General features: G+C 40.4%; 1 protein-coding gene across 1 annotated transcript; it reads right to left on the bottom strand.

Moving 5' to 3' along the window:
* Window positions 1–1,553: 1,553 nt before the first annotated feature.
* ccdc3b (coiled-coil domain containing 3b) lies at window positions 1,554–13,000 on the bottom strand. Its single transcript, XM_071910822.2, has 3 exons — window positions 12,355–13,000; window positions 6,042–6,216; window positions 1,554–2,291 (listed from the first exon to the last, which is right to left on the bottom strand). The coding sequence occupies exons 1-3, from the start codon at window positions 12,711–12,713 to the stop codon at window positions 1,998–2,000; spliced, it is 828 nt and encodes a 275-aa protein (XP_071766923.1). The 5' UTR covers window positions 12,714–13,000; the 3' UTR covers window positions 1,554–1,997.
* Between the last annotated feature and the right edge of the window lie 1,116 nt (window positions 13,001–14,116).

Genomic DNA, 14,116 nt, shown 5'->3' with positions numbered 1-14,116 from the left:
CACCTTGCAGTGAATAACTATAGTTCATGTGTCCCCTTGAGACACACACATAGTATATTTACAAGCAAAGAAATGCTCCAATTATAATGCTACTATGGGAATACTCTGATTAAACCTTAACTACAGTAATCATCTTAAAGAATACCTGTTTTTATGTGATGTTTATGAAGTGTTGGCATAGGGGAAATGAAGGTAAGTTTCATAACCCTTCATCAATTCACTGTAAATCAGCAGCACTTTGTGGCTGAATGAGGCTGCTTTTGCACAAATTTTAAACATGTTGCAGTTCCCTGCATCAGAGAGCCAAACTACGATTTGCAGTTTTACCAGTTTCTTAGACTTCTCTCTGGTCCCCCTTCTGAATAAAAAAATCCTTTAATTTTATTATATTACTTTTATTATTGGAGGGTTGTTTACGCACTATAATGTGACTAAGCCTGCCAATTGAAGTTTTCATGACTTGTGCAACTTTAACATATTGTTAATGTTTATGCAAACAGTTGTTGTTTATAAACAGTATCCGTTTTTACATCCAAGTTTGCAAATATCATTTGCAGATTTGTGTCCTTTTCGTACCTTTGTGGCTTGGCACTTACAATTACAATTTGATTTTACAATTTTACACTTGTTCATTATTCAATTACAGCATTTTGTTTTATTTGTTATTATTCTCTAATTTTGATTGTATATTATACACAGACGTTCAAACAGTGATTTTTTTTGACTGACTAAAATAAAATTCAGCAACAGTACCAGCATGTTGAAGACAGAATGCACAAGCTCCTTGGCATACTATTATCAGAACAGCATCAAAACTAACATATAAGTGTGTGTGTGTGTGTGTGTGTGTGCACGCGTGCATGCACGCGCACATCTGTGCATGAGTGTACTGTATGTGTGTGTACTGTGTGTAGCACTAATCCCCCTATTGACGGAAATATAATTCACCAGAGTGAAATTCAAGCAGGCAAAGTTGTAATCAATTAAATTCAACCTATGCAATTGTGATCGGTTTGAAGCCGGAACATGTTCACATCACCATGTCCAACTGTGACTGATTTTGAAGATTTTGCTGAGAATACTTCTCAAACTAGAAATGTAACTAAATTCTAATACAATGTATAATGTGTCCAGCACAGAAAAAAGAACAATAATTTCTTAAAAGTGATATTAAATTTCCAATGCTTTAACATCGTTCACATCTTTTCCCAATAGTGCATGGCTCCATCTGACAGCTATGAGCTCTATCTTGTACTTCCTTCATTCATGGCACAACCTTAAGAAAACGTATGCACTGCAGAACGCTCCATGTAATTTCATTGAGGGTCAGATGTAAAAGTTAAGGGTTAGGACAGGTAACATCAACAGTGTGAAAGAGTGGATACAGTGGAATGATGGGGTGAAATTAGGACAAGTGACCCAAAAATGGGAGAGGAGATATGGCCAATAAGCTTTAGATCAAGATCACTTACCCCTGTGTGCCCATTTATAGCCTTTATTTTATTGGATGGCAAAGCCAATATGCTTCATTTTAAGTAATCTTTTGGTTTCATTCAACTGGGGACACAAAATGGCACAAGTGAAGGCCACCCATAGTTCCAAGGAGTAAGAATAAGGAAGTAGAAAGGCATGAATGTTTTCTTTGTAGTTGACAATCTCATTGGTGCAAGTCAATATTCTCATGAAATAAAACTGTTTTGTGGGAGCAACAAAGTGGGCCAATTCAGTTGTACAGGTGAAGTTGCTTGGAATTTCTTTGAATATTCTTCTTGCAGTAAGCATATTAATCAGATTGCAGGCAGGGATGATGTAATGCCTCTACACATTCAAGGTCCATATTACCTTCTATTAAACACCACTGCCCGTTACTGCTACAGTACCTGTCTCTTGCTCCAGCTTTTCACATCTGATCCTTTCATACAGTTTTAGATGTCTGCTATGTCATGGATGCTGGATAGGTAGGGAGTGAGTTGCATAAATAAAAGCATGGAAAGAATTTAGTTTTTCAGCTTCTTGGAGAGGACCTTTTTGAGCGGGGGGCTCTTCTGGTCCTGGGTAGTGTCCTGGTCTGGGTGGGCTTGCGGCGTCTCCGAGTCATACAGCTGTTTGAGGCTGAGGGTCTGCTGCTCCTTTGTTGTTTCTCGTCTGGCCTGGCGTAGCAGACGCTTCATGTTCTTCACCTTGTCCCTTAGGTGGCCGTTGGCTTTCTCCAAGGAGCGCACCTTCTGAGAGAGAGTCCTCACCCGCTCCTCCTCCTCAAACAGAGCCTTCTGCACCGTGGAGCACAGCAACTGTGGAGAGACCGTCAGGAAAAAGGAATTCAGTTTGGAGGGAGATGACATAAGATAGTGGCAGACATGGGCAAAATGATAGTTATGTTTAATACATTTGGATTATCTGGAAAAATATGAGGAACACTTGATCAGACAGTTCAAATAAGTCATAGTTATGTGTAAGATTTTTTTGTATTAATATATCAGTATGAGGTACTGTGATTTCATGAAAGTTCATGAAAGCTTTTACATTTGTTGTTCTAAACACCTATGAGGGGTCCCTCTTTCCCCAAAAAAAGTGGTATGCTTTACATTTACAGAAGCAACAACAGCAGTTTGCTTGGAGTAAAAGAAGAAGAAGAAGAAGGTAGAAGAAATATAAGAAGCCCCAGTCTACACTGAGTGTCTTTATTATTACAGCATGTTGGGCCAGCACCTACATGCAAAACACCAAAGCAGTGACCACTTTTAACCAAAGTTGTCACCAAAATAATAAAACAACAATATTCTATGCACTAGTCCAATCAAACTATTGAATGATATTATGAGTTTATAAATGCACTGCCAAATAATAATTGGTGATGCATCTACAAATATGGTGACATATTGCAACATGCATTTAGTGCATTTAGACAGCTTAAAGCTATTCATTTTGGGTGACTAATAAGTGAGGATATTCTACCAAAGTGAACTATTGCCACCGAAAGGCAGAAGTAGCGGATGTCACTGGATGTGATGCACTACGGTCAAGTTAGCAGCTTACTGCTACAAGAGCGGCAGCATCACAAGAATCCCTGAAATTCAGACCGCCCTGCCGTTTGAGTGAAATCATCTTCAGAGTTTTATGCCATAGCTGCTCATACTAAGTGTTCATGTCAGATTTGCTATACTTTCATAACATTTACGATATAGCGCCTGACAGATCGTCATGCCTGCTGTTTCTGATCGTCAGAGGAACCACACTTCCTCGGGACCAGTCAAATGAGAGAACACCTCTGGAATGTTCTCTGGGCTGACAACCAGTGCCAGCAGCTCGTATGTCTTTCAGCATATTCCAGTGTTTGCGTACGAGTTAGCCACAAGAGGACAGATTTTTTTTCTCTAGCTGCATGAGTGCATGAGTAGCCTGAAGAAAAAGAGAAGGGAAGGAAAAAACACAAAACATATAATTTATGATGAAATTTATCTGAGATGGTAGTTTTCTCTCAATGGAACAGTCTAAGGAAATGTAAAGCAGGCCTAATCTAAAGAAAGCAGTCATACTATGGCGTGCTTTTTAGGTAATTACTGAGAATGCTCTAGCCAATTTATATAAAGCAGAGATATTACATAGCTCCAGGTAGGGACTGACATAAATCTGAGGTAAAGAAAAGGGTTACACAACATGCTACGTCTGTCACAGCTAGACAGCACTTTGAGGTGAGGAAAGTGCTCAAAACCCAACATAGCTGTGATAGAGTATCCAAAGGCTTGGACCATTCCTAGGTGAAAAATTAGCCCCAGATGCGTTTGAATGCATGCCTGTCTCCCTGAGTGTGGATTTCCTCTGCAGATCCTAATGCTTCCACATGGACCAGAGTGAAACATTGATGTAAATTCCCTACCATCAGATAACCACTGCTGTGGGTTTTGAGGAAATGTTAAAAATGTGCTGCCGGCTGCCGGCCCACATCACTGGTTAGTACATTACTTGCTGTAATATTAGCTCTTTTTTTTTTTCCCCATGCGTTCTTACTTATGTCCTAGGGACTTCGAAGTATGGAACGTTAGACTACAAAGGCCGAAGTTTAGGAGCAGGTATTTTCAAATAGAGCATTCAAGTTAGAGAGTGTAAAAGGGCCCATCCCTATTCTGCGGACCCAGGTATGAATTTCACACAGATACAGACACCTATGTCAGTTCCTGTTTCCACGTCTACAGTGTCTTTCCAGACTAAGCTCCCGTGTGGACAAATACTTGGGTAATTGCCCATGAAAAAGTCTGGAGCCGAGATTGAGATCTGATCAGCCACCTCTCACAGACATACAATATAGACCTGCCTCTGAATGGCAGACATCCTTTGTCAATGATAAGCTTTTCTGCTTTATCAACATCACATGAACGCTCCAAACAGGGAGTAGAATAAAGCATGCTTATATGAGACACATGCATGGTAAGAACACCAGTAATAACAAACTTAAGGACGAGCAAGACTACTGGGATCATTCGTCATCCCTGATGGAACCCAAACTCCATAGAAACGAAAACAAAACATCAAATTTATAAAGTCTTGCGTTTTGTTCAAGACTTTGAGCCCTAACCTAAGTGACATTTTCCCATCTCAGAAGAGGCATGTTTGAAAATGTTTTGAGGGAAAACAGATGGGTGTCTGTATCATTTGTGCATTAAAGCCAAACTAAGTCTGACCAAGTTAATTGACAACTGTAATCTCTACAGCATGTGAGCAGCAATTACCATATGCTAAGCACATGAAGATTCAACGTTTGTTACAGCATAGATGGCAGGTATTTATAATCTGTCTTTGTGTGATTACAGCATATAATTAGTTATGTACTGTCCAGCCATCCTGGCCAGTACAGTGTTTTTGCTGTCACTAACAAACCTGTTTTATTCCCATTAACAAAATCTTGAATGTGATGAAAACTAACATTGTTTTTGGTTGACAGAACTGCGTGTTAAATTGTCTCAGATGAAAACATGCCATTAATTGTCCATGTGCAGGCTTGTTACTTAGATTTGTATGGTACAAACTGTTCTGATGTGAGTTTAGGTCAGTTCTCCAAACAATGGTTGCACAGTACCAGTAAAAACAAATCTGTTGTTCTTTTGCTAAGGGGAAGACTAATCATAAGAATGATGTAAGAAAGCTGCCTGGATTCCAGCAGCGCTGATAGCTAACTGGAGCTCTGTAATTATAATTACAGAACTGACCTAAGCGTTTGTCCTTAATGGAAATATGAACCACGTTTTTTTATTCTCTTCACCATGACAGAGTTTGCTTTTATGAGTAGTCAGCAACTGATTGGAAACAGACAGAAGAAGACTGATCTAAATCGCGAGGATTATGCCAAAGCTTTAGATTCATTAGAGGGAATAAGGCCGGGGTGTGTGACTGGTATTGATTTATACACTGATACACAGATGAACAGTGCTGCCTTGTCTTCTTCTAACTTAGTTAGTGATTTCTTACATTGCCAAAAATCCCTTTCAACGTCCCCCAGAGAATGAGCCTGAACTTTGCATCTAACTGTTGGTTATACGTATAGGTGGAGAGAGCAATAGCTTAGTTAGATATCTCCACTTGGTGTCACATCATCTACATTTTGCCACTCATCTATGGGAATAAGAAAAATACACCACCAAACAACAAAATGGACCCAGAAATGCAAGTTACATCACCAATAGCTCGCTTTTTAACAGAATTAAAGTGTTTCAGGGTGGATTTTTCCTTTAAACATAATTATTTTGTCTGAGCAAACCTCAAGAAATGTATGTTTCCCAGTCATTAAGAGCATATTTCCCTTGCAAGCTTCTCCATAGTCTGCCTTTGAAGACCACTGGATGTAATGTTGAATCCTTTTCTATGCAGCGCAAGACTTAAGGCTATAGGGATGTCAATGGTTCGTTGCAATCTTTTCCCCAAAGCATGTGAAGCCACAATGGAGCAACTGAATCAAAATATATCATCTTTCTAGTCTGAAAGAGCTGACTCAAGCGTTTCATCACCACTGGGTATGTGTTGGTGGTGCTGCTGATGTGGCTACACACCCGGCTGTCCTCCTGAGCCTCCCACTCCGGGGTATAGGTGTGAACCTGAGTCCCAGGCGTGCAGTTGGAAAACTGGAAAAGGCTGGCGAACATGCGGTGGTTGTCTGCAGTGTCAGGGAAGATGGGGTCCTGGAAGTTCACTCCATGAGGGATAATACTGTAGTTCTCATCCATTCTGCATGGGAGAAAGGGAGGAGATGGCATTGACACAGCTGTGAACAAAGGCACAACTGAACACATAAGCAAACAGTTATGCATGTGTAAAATCACAGACACACAGACACAGGTGCGCACGCACACACACAGACACACACACACACACACACACATATGTGAACACACTCACACAACATTTGAGCAACAGAAAATGATACAATCCTTAATCTTAACCGAGAAAATCCATTGAAATTGAAGGAATTGGAAAGGTTTTTACCAAATTTTTCTAGATTTCACTGAATCTTTAGTGACTATATGAAGGATGTATTTCAAAAGTAATAGCATTTCACTGAGTAGATAAAACGACACAGAAATTGTGGCTAATTATGGCATTATAGAGTAATGTTTAATATACTCAATCTCAGTCTTTTTGGCAGTGATGGATTATGCCTCTTGAACAGCACTGAATCTCTGCAAGGTGTTATTGATGCTGTTAGGAACAGAACTGGAGTTTATGGAAAATATGGCTATTGACACAGGTGGAAGATGTAGAATGTGTATGTGAATGTATGAGGGCCACCAGTACTTTTCTACAAGGGCAAACCAATGTTGGCAGTGAACAAAAAGCAACTGTCCTTTAAAATCTTGAGATATCGTGTAAGAGATGCTCAGGGAATCATTTAGAGCCCATTGACAGGGATTAGTTTAAAATGAAAAAAAGATGAGCAAATTACAAAGCGTGCTACAGAAAAATAAACGTGAATTCCTCGATCTCCAACAATATAACTACAAACAAACAACAGTAAGGGCTGCAAAGGTCAAAGCCACAGCGCCCCAACCAAAGATAGACAAAGAAATTCCTGTGTTGAATGATCATCCTGTATGTTCACCTTTTGAGAAGCAAACAACATTAACTATAAATTTGTGTTTTTGGGTTTTCTCCATCTTCTGTATATTCCCGCACCATTAGAGAATGAAAACACATCCAGTAAGACACTATATACAGTATAGGGATATGTCACATGCAACAAGCCCATATTATTAATATTGCATTCTCAGTAGTCTGTACCTTTTTCACTTTATAATTCATTGTATTTAATTACACATTAGCCCTAAAAATGTATCAGCTGCCCATGCTAATTCCATTCAAAGTAAAAATAGACTATGTGTAGAAGATCTGTCATTGTTAAAGCTTTACTTGTTGTCCTTTTTCTTTTGGCAGTCTATGTCTTGTTGTAGCCTTGTTGATGCAACATAAATCTTGATTCTGGAGATGACTTGCACTTCATTATGACTATCACCATCACTATGTCCCGACTCCCAGTGTCTGCAAGCTGTGAAAGTTGCATGTCATTTTATTGCAATTCTCTGTTTCCTATCATGGCCTGTAAATTTGCTTTAGACCTTGGATAGGCCTACTAAAAATAAACTAAGTTCTACTGCGGCTATAGTTTTTTTCAGAATTTTTCATTCATATATTTCTACTTGTATTATGTTTATACAGCCCCCATTTGCTCTAATTTTATTCGTATTCTAGTTTTCTTGCTGCTTTATCTTAACAGGGTCATGTTGTTGTTCATGTGGGTCTAATAAATCTTGAGCCCGCAAGTGCAGGCAGTGTGTGTGTGTGTGTGTGTGTGTGTGTGTGTGTGCACGGACATGCACACGTTTGTGTTTGAGCACATGTTTGTATGTACAGGGTTAATCCAGCAGATTAGGGTATTAATTACAATTTCAAGCAGGCCATCAGTAATATGTAACATATTACAGTTTGAAAGTAACCTTTGTATGTGTGTGTATATATGTATATGTGGCAAATTAATTGTTTGACAAATTAATCATTACATCAGTTACTTTAATATTTGCATTTCATCTTCTTTTTGGGAGAACTTTGCATCAAAACGTATCATCAGTCATTAACTGAGCCAGGAGAAACACCCAGATTCTTGTCCAGGCACATGCAGAATTGTTTACAGACACTGGCCTATTTTTTATTCAAATTCAAGCATTGTGTGCATGACTCAAACCAGCGAGTTACAAGCCAAGGGAATTTACTGCGTATGGTTCATATCTTCTCCTGCTATGTCAAGTGTGTGAAAGAGGAAGTATTGAAGCGGCGTGTTTTCCATGCATCTGGATTCCATCTTGAGTCCCTCGAGGGACATCAAAAGTTTGATTATCCCTGTCCATCAGCGACTCCATGTGTGCGTGTGTGTGTGTGTGTGTGTGTGTGTGTGTGTGCGTGTGCCCATGAGTGTTGCTTGGGCTTTTGGGACGTTGAGACGACTGATGTTTTGCTTCAACAAAAGAGGTCAGAGGGTGAATGTAAGCAAAGCGACTAGGAGGTTAGCAGGAGTCGTGGATCCAGAGGAGCCAGAGGAGGGGTCTTGGACTGGACTCATACACTGCAATAACAGAAAAAGAACTAACAAGAACCCTATAAACTAAACTGAACACAACAATAGTGAGAGAGAACCCTTCTACACACAGTACACATCTGTAGTCCACACGATGTTTTTTGAATCCACTAATATCTTCAGTATACAACCCAAATGTTCCCCATGCCAACACACCGCACCATTTGACTTTGTGTGACTCATGTGCCATTTCTGTGTCCCAAAACAAGGACTGTTTGGATACTCTGACGCTCTGTAAACACAAGTCATGTAAGAATTTCAACTCTCCTCAGTAGAAGGCATTTCCGTTGCCGCCACTGTTTGGGTTTCACAACACTTTCTTTTGACAGTGAGGTTGAAAATCTTGAAGGAGTGAGATATGGGTTAAAGTTTTTATAGGCGAACATATGGCACGGACAGACAGAACACTCAATCCGTCTCATTTAAAGGTCCTGAGGGAGATCCGCAGTTGCATTTTTCTCCATGCTTAGCTCCGATTCGTCCTGTCCTGGGAACTTATACTCGTGATTGATTGGGGAAGGTTATTTTGGTCTGAGACAATGTTGTTGGGGCTTTTATTACAGGAAATGGAAGTCCACTGGAGACTGCGATGAGAACTTTTCAGCGTTGGTTTGCTCGTACAATGTCTGGGACTCAGTGCTGCAGAGAGGCCACAACAATACACCCTTGAATACTAATGTGTTTAAAGTTTATGAGTGGGAGTCTTGCATTAGAAAAAAGGCCACAGGATTTGCTGAGGCATTTAGTTTTACCAATCTCAGTTCTTGCAACCCAATGATGGGCAGCTTCCATGAAATCTGCCATTCGCTCTTTATGTAATTTTGGGTGAGGGCGAGTGATGTAGTGACAAATAAAAAGGTCGGTAAACTGTGCCTTCCAGTTGATGATCATCACAAGGCAAACAACCACCAATATACACATAAACTATACTTTCAGAAATGCATTAAAGGTGCAGTAAGTCAGATTTTATTGTCCCATAGTACAAACTGACCACAATATCTCTCTGAGGGTTTGAAAGGGTTGTTGATCAGTACCAGTGACTTGATGATTATTTCACCAGGCACTGAGCTTTCTGGCTACAAAAACTCAGTTTCCGGCCCATACTTTGTTTTGGAACAAAAACTGGAACACAAACTAAACTAGTTTCTGCCGGATCTCTGCTCTAATTAGCTTGCTTATTTGCTTCTATTGTGAAAATGTGACTGTGTATGATGAAATGTGATTGTGTATTTATGTCAATTACAGGCCACCATAAGCTGTGCCAGAGATCTGTCATTGGTCACTGATAGAGGTTGATAAAAGTCATAGATTACTTGCCCCTTTAAACTATGTTCTTTTTCCTCATAAGATCCTATCCTCACTTACTATAACGTATACTGAATGTATGTTCAGGTTTACGTCAGCCTTAAAAGGCAGGTAAACCCTGCTCCGCAAAGGAAACGTGGGTAATCTGAGTTTAGGTGGGTTTATCCTCCATTAAATCGCTGGTAAACACTAGCAAAAGATTGTTGCATTTTTCTTGTCTTGCATTGGTTCATTGGAGTAATCACTGCCTCCTAATTATCAGCATGTCTGCATGTTAATGGGGCCTTGTTGTTGGTTTCAGGGAGTTTCTGATGGTGGTCGCCTGGCTGATTACAGGGATAAGGCCCGGATGTTTTCACCATCACAACAGGGGACAGCAAAGTAATCACAGGGGTGTAATTAACTGAAATTGGTTATATCATCTTAAAGCCTTTTACTTGTAGTCCCCCTTACAGCATCCTTGTGTGTGTGTGTGTGTTTGTGCGTGTGTGCGATAAACATAGTGATACTGCCATTGCTGTTGGCACTGCTGCAGACCCCCATGCGGGATAGCTGAATATTTTGCTTCAAGACTGCTCAGGAATGCCTTTGAAAGACCCCCTCTGAATATCTAACTGCTAATTTGTTTAAGAGGAACAGGAGAATGTGAGAGAAACATCAGTTAGACCTGTCTGCACAAGTTGATTTCATCCAGCAGTAGACTGGTATAATTCAGCAGTGCTGGGCAGACTAAAGGTGGTCCTACACCCCTGAGTGCAAATTCTTTGTAGGTACACCTTCAAGCTGTTGGGAAGTGTCTGGCTCTGTAATTACACTGGCTGGAATGCAATAGGTTTCCTGTATAACAGCGTTGTTCCTGTCCAACACAAAGATGAAGAAGTATTAACCTGCCAAAATACTTCTTGAAATTTGAGTGGGAGCATTGCCATTCTATTAAATATATTCCAAACCTGACTATAGAAATCAATATAATGAAGTATGAAGTGCGCAAATACTAATGAAAAGGGGATGTCTAAGTCCCCTGCCTAATGTTTCCTCACTGGCCGATGACTGAATCCTCCCAGACTCCTTCCCTCCTCTCATCACTGCTCTGCACAGGTCAGCAGTGTCACTGTTTTTCTTTGTAAAGAAGGCCCAGGCACAGAGAAGACGTGACTTTCTTCAGTCCATGGAGTTTATATTCTACTCTTAGAAACAAGCAAGAGGACATGCTGCATTTTGTCCAAAATTCAACAAACCCACCAAAAATATCAGTTACCAATCACTGAGACTCTGTGAAGAGCCTGATGATTCTGAATTGGAGAGGCTTTCTAAAGCTTGCCTGCCATTTATCTGATGGCACTACAAACAAGGCTAATAAAAAAGACAGTAAGCATAAATTGTTAACTATACCTCACCCCCAGTTGTAAATATTTAACTCTCACAAGGGGCATCTCAGTGTGCACACTGTGCCCCGCTCTGAGTGGACCCAAGGTCAGGAGGGACAGATAGTGACATAAGACTCACTGGGAGGCAGACTGAAGGTCTTGACTGCACAGCCTTCTCTCTCAGATGATAATCTATTTATTCTTTTCCCAATAACTTCAACTAAAAAAGTTACATTAGTATCAATAGTTTGAGTGTCAGGTCTCTCAAGTCCACATTTTAAGTGTCTTTCAAATTCCAAAAGTGGAATATTGTTTTACCAAAATGTGTTTTGACTTAATACCCAATATAGATGGACTACTTTTGATGATAAAATGTAAAGACTTGTTTTCTCACAAAAAGTTGTTTATAACACTTAATATATTTATCTTGTGTTTATAATAAATTTCGCCCTAAAAGTTTCAGACTTTTTCCCATTCGTTATAATGGAAACAAAGGTGTTATCTTTGCTGGCAGAGTTTCATGACAATAGGCCTATACTGTATGCTGATTCCTGATTCTCAAGCACTCATTTGGCATTTCTGTCGTGTATTCAAGCTCCTTCTCTTCCATTTAACAATATAGTTTTTCTATTGTAGCCTATATGCTATCATATCTGGACTGGCAAACAGAAGCCCTTGACGCACTGATGCAAGTGGGTCATCCAGTGTCATCCAGTCATCTCAGGGCAACAGTCAGAGGGGCAGCTTTATTTTAACACCTTTAACATATACCAAGATAATATTCACATATTAGATCCCCTTACAACCAGGAATATAGTGTAAGGTAAAAGTCAGTTTACCCTCCTTTTTACGCTGACATAAATCTCTATGACATAACTGATGTTAACATGAAGATATGGTCTTTTAAGGGAATAAACTGAATCGAAATTTATTGTGGTTGTTTCCTAGGCTCACAGTTTACCTTCTCATTTACCACTGCACCCCTGCTTTTAACTTCAAACTATGGGGATCAGTGAAGTTTTAGGGAATAGGGAATACACGGAAGGGCATCAGGGTGTTTTTTCTCACCTTAGAAAGAAGTAGTAGGAGTTGTTCTCGGTGACACTGTAGGAGAAACAGGGGAAATAGCCCAGGCCGGTGACATTAAACCTGGAGCCGGCGGGCACCTCCAGCATGCTGCCCCACGCCTGGTCGCACAGCAGCTCGATCTCGGCGGAAAACAGCAGGTCGGTGTCGTGCTGCCACGGCAGGTAGTTGTACACGCTGTACGACTCCTTGTGCAATGCCAGCACCTTGGCGAAGACTATGATCTCGGCCAGCTCGGCACGGCACGCTTCTGTCTGCGGTCTCCAGTCGTGGGGCAACTGGCATCCCCGACCCCCATCAGGACCGGCCGCTGCCAGAAGTAACGCCAAAATAATCCACATGATAAAATGGTGATAGGGTGACTGCGTGAGTGAGCCGCACCGGAACGTTTATGCTGGTGATGGATGGATGCAGGAATTAAGAGTCACCAAACTGCAGGGTTTCTACTCCATACGCCTGCACGCATACAATGCAAAACTGAGATTACTCAATTTATAACCACACTAGGATGATTTTAAGATGTTTAATATAACGGAGAAGGTCTAGTTGCCAAGTTGTCTTGCTGTCTGCCGTCAGTCCTCCCTCCTCCGATCACACTGCTGTGATCGGACTGGATCAGACCATACACTTCACCAGCATCCCCTGCACAAACTTTGCCTCGCACCTTTCAGATGAGACCAAGGGGAGCAATTTAGGCCTTTGTGTCGAATTTCCAATTTAAAGTCTATCGAAAAATAAAAAAATCCAAGGTCCAACGTTGTGAGATTAGGTGACATCAATGTAATCAAAATAAAAATGCCTTGAAGTATATAACCAACAATAAAATGCCAAATTAAAGGCAAATTAGAAAATATGGTTATGAAAGATCATTGGCGGCCCCTAGTGGTGATGCAAGGAGACGCAGGAGTCATAGTGGAATAGGCTGGTGATTCAGATTCAGATTCAGAAGACTTTATTCATCCCTGGGGGAAATTATTTCACAATTTCTCAAATTCAGATTAAAAAGTAAGAAGTAAGAAATATATTAGTAGAGTAGAATAAAGTGCAAAGTACCAGTGCAAAATACAAATAAAATAATAATATAAAATTAAATTATAAAAAATACAATAAAAAATACAATAAAATCCAGGATTAATAAAAGGTTAAAGGTGACCAGTGTGACATTGGATAATGTAATACTATTGCACAAGCATGAAGTGAGCACAATACATACTGCACATGAGCAGGTGATTATTGCAGTCAAAGTGCCCTAACTAACCGTTCGCCCACAAATACTATCTGTAAGCGGCTGTGTGAACGTCCAGACCAGTTCCCAGCAGCGCTGGTAACGCTAGGTGACTCGCTATCGTTTTCCGCTCTCTATGCTTCCCATTTCAACAAAAACAGCTATCTTTTTCTTTTTTGGAAAGGGCTATTACACTTTTACTCAGATGCTTAAAAACACAATTCCTCAAACATTGTCCACATTAACTGAAAGGCAAACCCAACAACAGATTTATATGTTTAGTGTGCCTCTCATTCAGGGTTAAGCAGGGTGGATGCATGCTTGCCAACAATGACCTCGATCCGGGTCCTGAGGTTGAAGGGGCATCTCTCCAGTCACTAAACCACCCTTAACAAGATTACTACAATCATATACATGCTCCATTCCCAACACTGCACTTCTACCACAGTCCCACCTGAGTATTAAACTTGAACACATGTACAATGTAAGCTTACAAGTGCTGTTAATACTAAATTGTAT

This window comes from Centroberyx gerrardi, chromosome 5, assembly GCF_048128805.1.
Source record: "Centroberyx gerrardi isolate f3 chromosome 5, fCenGer3.hap1.cur.20231027, whole genome shotgun sequence".
Classification (NCBI taxonomy): Eukaryota; Metazoa; Chordata; class Actinopteri; order Beryciformes; family Berycidae; genus Centroberyx; species Centroberyx gerrardi.
This window is presented reverse-complemented; position numbering and strand designations above follow the sequence as displayed.

What these genes read in the sequence shown, in the direction of transcription:
- ccdc3b (XM_071910822.2), bottom strand. Translation starts at nt 12,713, where the DNA reads ATGTGGATTATTTTGGCGTTACTTCTGGCAGCGGCCGGTCCTGATGGG. An exon ending in TCCTACTACTTCTTTCTAAG is followed by an intron (nt 6,217 to 12,354) that starts GTGAGAAAAAAC and finishes TCTCCCATGCAG; the next exon opens with AATGGATGAGAACTACAGTA. An exon ending in AGGCTCAGGAGGACAGCCGG is followed by an intron (nt 2,292 to 6,041) that starts GTGTGTAGCCAC and finishes GTCTCTCCACAG; the next exon opens with TTGCTGTGCTCCACGGTGCA.